This window comes from Elephantulus edwardii, unplaced genomic scaffold (assembly GCF_000299155.1).
Source record: "Elephantulus edwardii isolate Elephantulus edwardi_28Jun2011 unplaced genomic scaffold, EleEdw1.0 scaffold00098, whole genome shotgun sequence".
NCBI lineage: Eukaryota > Metazoa > Chordata > Mammalia > Macroscelidea > Macroscelididae > Elephantulus > Elephantulus edwardii.
In genome coordinates, this window is record NW_006399848.1 from 9,685,643 (window position 1) to 9,690,681 (window position 5,039).

Here is a 5,039-nt window from a genome sequence, read left to right on the forward strand (position 1 = left end):
AAGGATTCTGGGGCTTTGCCTCACATACTTTGGACCTGTTGTAAGGAGAGACAGGTCCTTGGAGAGGGACATTGTGCTTAGTAGGGTAGAGGGACAGCACAGGAGGGGAAGACCCTCTATGAGGTGGATTGATTCAGTGACTGGGGTAATCGGGATGGGTGTGTCACAGGCAACGCGATTGGCCGGGATAGAGCAGTTTAGGGCTGTTGTACATGGGGTCGCTATGAGTCGCAAATGACTCGATGGCACATAACAAAAACCACTTGAGGTCAGACTTCTCACACTGTTTAAAACTTCTAGCAGCTTCTCAGGAGAAAAATAGGCAACCTTTTCTGTTTGCGATTTACAGCCTCAAACCCAATGGAGGGTCACTATATGTGGAAAATGACTTAATGGTATTGAAAATGCCTAGGATATCAATCTTTATGTGTGCCGTTTCATTTTTGACAACTTAGATTTGTATTTCCTAAATTCCATGTTCCCGTTATTAGGTGTTTGCAGCTGTTTCTCCTCATTGGAACTGTGGCCACATCAACCAGTGAAGGTCATGTTATTAGGGAGGGCTATTCCTTGGAAAAAGAACACTATGCTTCGATAAGGAAAGGGACAGAGGATTAGAGAAAAGCCCTCAATGAAATGGGCTGACAGTGACTACAACAACTGGCTTCTTAAAACTAGTAATGATTTTGAGGATGGTGCAGAATTGGGCAGGGTTGTATCTGTGGTACTGTGAGTTGGAGCCTATTGAATTGGATGATTTAGTTTAAATATCACATCAAGAGATGGTTTTCAGCTTAAGGTTGAAAGATTGTCTCTATATATAGACTCCCCTAGTCTCAGTGGATCTAGTAAGAGTGAGTTCTATGACATTTATGGAATACTCTTCCACATTTTCCCTCCTGTGATCAGGAGCCAGTTATTAGGTACTTGATCAAAACTTTGTCAGGGTACTATAATTTAATATCATTTCTTCTGGTGTCATGACAGAATTTTTATACTTTAAGGGGTTTCATGTGCCTAAAAGTAGGTGGAGAATTTTGATACGGAGTCTATCTAGAATAGTATCTGCCAAAATACCAGACACAGAGCCTCCTGAAGGCTAACAGCTAACAAGTGAGAATTTATAAACATTTGAGTACTTGGAAAGCTTAGGCTTGATAATACCATCTAGAGTACCATGGATGCCCAAACTGTAAAATTGCACTAGAGTTGAACCTTCACCCATACAGAATCTTTTTTGTTATAAGACTTGGACCTGCTTTATATATCCTAGTATCTTTTGAAAGTCTTTTCATTGAGATCCTTTAGTCCTCAACATCTGTCAGTATTTTTTTAAACTGAAAGTCATGACCTATTAACCTACTCATTGTCATCTAGTTTGGGATCCTCCAATGAATTTTTGGCAAGCTGTAATTATCACAAGAGGAGATTGCCCGTTTTTCTCCCACCAAGGTGCTGGTGGATTGTAGCCACCAGAGAAGCCGTATTTAGGTTATCAATGCACCTCCCTATATACTGTGCCCATTATCAGCTGTGAAATCAGTTGGTGGTGGTGTTTAAATCAGTAATGAGTGGGGGGAAGAACGGTAGAAAAATGTCAGACTGCATTAAAAGTAGTAAAGATAGCTATTGTTTACTATATGTGTATTCTGAGTCTCATTTGTGAAAGTGAATTTCTTACTGTGGATCATAGAAAAACCCTGAACTAGCTATCACAGATCAAAGGAGTAGTATTATTTGCCTGAGTATTTGGGAAATGTAAAAATATGCATTTTGGTTTCCGTGTTGAAAACTTAATAGTATTCACAGTAGAAAATTTGATGTGAAATGCATTACTGACAAGATGATAACTGAATAACTTGATTTGTTCACAGAGTGCGATGATTCTTATGAACGTGTATTGCAATAAAATTTTGAAGCCTGTAGATGGTTCCTGTTGTCAACCTCAGCCTCCACTCACCCTCATACAGAAACTAGCTGCTTGTTTTTTCACCTCCTCTATTATTGGATATTTAATTTTTTATATAATTCATCGTAATGCTCATCGGAAGAATAAGCCATGCACTGATTTGGAAGGTGGCGAGGAAAAGAAAAGTATTATCAGTATCTCCATGTCTCCGTTAGAAATACTTTTACAGTCTTTCTGCAAACTTGGCCTCATTATGGCTTATTTTTACATGTGTGATCGTGCAAATCTGTTTATGAAGGAAAACAAATTTTATACACATTCATCTTTCTTTATTCCAATTATCTACATCTTGGTTTTGGGAGTATTTTATAATGAAAATACTAAAGAGGTAAGAATTATTTTTCTTTCTTTAGTTTATGTCATTCTTACTTCATTACAAATTTCTACATAGAAGAAATAATACCATTTATCATGCTAAAAAACACAAGAATATTGCTATTCTACTTAGTGTTGCATTTTAGGAACAGTTTGCAAAAAGTTACTTGAAAACTGTGATCAGTGAAAAGGATGTCAAGATTTAGTATACTTTTGCCTTCTTAGTGATAGAGGACGTAGAAGTGCTTCTGATTATATCATGGCCTTTAAGCATGAGATACTATTCACTTTCATAACTTAAAAATATAATTATGATAATATATGCCTGTATATGCAAGACTGTTTTATGCACACACAAAATTAGCACATGTAGGATGATCTTGCTCTTGCTCACAGTATTTCTTTAATTTCCTTAAGAGGTATGATTTAAATAAATTACATTATTGTAATAAATACATAAATGTAATAAATAAATACATTATTGTAATAAGTAACTCTCAAGAGAGAGTGATTAATCAATTCTTCATCTCCAGTGATAATATGCTAGGGAAAATAGAGCCCAGTAGTTGATATTTCTACAACTAAAAGAGGATTAAACCATTACAGAAAACTATATAATACTGTTTTTAGATTTTTATGAATACTCATATAAATCATAATTTAAATGTACTCTTAATTTAAAGTCATAAGGATCAGCCTAAGTATTTAAAATTTCTTTTTAAAATCTGTATTACGTTTCAAGTAGCTTTAGCATTTCTTTTATTAACAAAGAAAATGATAATTTTTAACCATTTTTGTCTCCATGATACTTTTGATAAAAGCATTTCTTTTATATCATATAAGAAAATTTTTTTATTTATATGCTAATTTTTAGAAATTTCAGTAATGTACATTTTAATATGTACTTTGCAGTTAATAAATTTTTAAAACAGGTTTTATCCCTTTATACAGACTAAAGTATTAAATAGAGAACAAACAGATGAATGGAAAGGCTGGATGCAACTTGTAATTTTAATTTATCACATCTCTGGAGCAAGTACTGTAAGTAATTTTAATTAAGTTTGGAAAGTATAGGAATAATATCATATTAATGTTCCTTTAAGGCGCAGTGGTTATTTTTCTTTATATTCTCAACCATGCAGAGATCCTTCTTTCCTCCCAGTGAACCTTTTTGTTATTTTTCTATACCCAGGCTGTGAGAATTTAGTCTTAAAGCAAAATAAATTTTAAAGAACTAAAATAAGGTAAGAGAAGGGAGTAATTATACCACTATGACCATACCTTTGACTCTTTTTGTGACCAAATTGTTCCTAGGTTTGAATTTTTTGCTGATGCTACATATTTTCAGTAGTAAAAGCTGTACTTAAATCAAGGAAGACTTATGTGATAATAATGAATTTTTATTCTCTTATGAGTGACACATATTTCCCAAGTAGACTGTGGTGTTAGATAATGCAGAGATGAAGCCTGTTTCTTTGATTCATATAGTTATTTACACCCTTCTAAGTGATAGCATGTATTACAACTGGGAAAGCTGTGTCCCAGGAAACGAGACCGTAGACATTTTAGTGGATAATAAACGACCCACAATCCATGAAAGGTTAATACAGTAGAAGTAGCTGATAACCTAAGGATATTACTGCCTGTCATGCTGTTGAACAACTAACTTACTTTATGGTGTGGTGAAGGAAATGGGGATGTATCCAAACTTTGTAAATAAATCAGAATTTAAAAAAAAAAGAAAGAAACATTATGGATGCTACTTAATTGCAGAGGCTTTAGACTAGGTTATTTACTATCAAAAGAAATAAAATTATAATATTGTATTTTAGTTCCTGTCCATGTTAGGATGTTTGACTGTTTTAGCTCTTCCTCTCTCCACATTATTTTTACTTTTTTTAAAATTTTAATCAAGATTTTATTGTAACTTTATAAAGAACTTGAATTTCCATTCATTCATTGTTGGACATTTTCTTCCCTGACCCCCTCCTCCCCCGGTTCATTTTTTCTTTAGGAAAAAAGTTATTTTCATTTTTATACAGTCCTTCCCACAGACCAATTTACTATGCAGCTTTTATTCTGGAATCTTGTCACAACAATAATACCTAATCATATATTCCTCTTATACAGTTCTCTCCCTTGTCCATTTCAGTGCCGTGTACATATTTTTATATTTTTAAAGTATAAAAAACCTTAGAAATAGTTTGACTTGAGTTCAAATAAAGAGTGTGGCACTCAAACACAGGTGAACACCAGTGTGAACATGCAGTGTGTGCTGCCTTAAGTTAACCTCCATGCTCTGAACGTCTCTTTTATTTTTAAATTTTTATTGTATTATTTTTACGTGTACCGTCAAATCAGATCTGACTGGTACAGGAGGAGATTGTCCCCTCCTTCGCCAGCAAAGCATCTGGTGGATTTTGAACATCTCTTTTGTTGATCACCTCTGCACCTGGCTGGTCAATTTTTTCCCCCTTCTCCTTTGGTGTTGTAGATGACTTAACAGAGTCTCCTAGTCTGTATTCACCTTGAATTTGTCAAGGATGGGGGTGGGGAATGTATCCATTCTGAATTTTAATACTTCTACTACATTATGGTTAAAATTTTGCTTTTGAACATAAGCCTTGCTATATACTAACCACATTTAATCCATTTTAAAATTAAGCTCTGTTGGTGGGAGTGTAAAATGGTGCAACCCCTGTGGAAAGCAGTATGGCGCTTTCTCAAAAAGTTGCAAATAGAGATACCATTTGAC

At 34.5% G+C, this 5,039-nt stretch overlaps 1 protein-coding gene across 1 annotated transcript in view; it reads left to right on the forward strand.

The window, feature by feature from the left end:
- CASD1 (CAS1 domain containing 1) overlaps positions 1-5,039 on the forward strand; it is a 96,945-nt gene that overhangs the window by 60,790 nt on the left and 31,116 nt on the right. The window contains exons 9-10 of the mRNA XM_006891476.1: positions 1,875-2,297; positions 3,236-3,325. Coding sequence (XP_006891538.1) covers positions 1,875-2,297; positions 3,236-3,325 — 513 coding nt within the window. The remainder of the gene's footprint in view (positions 1-1,874; positions 2,298-3,235; positions 3,326-5,039) is intronic.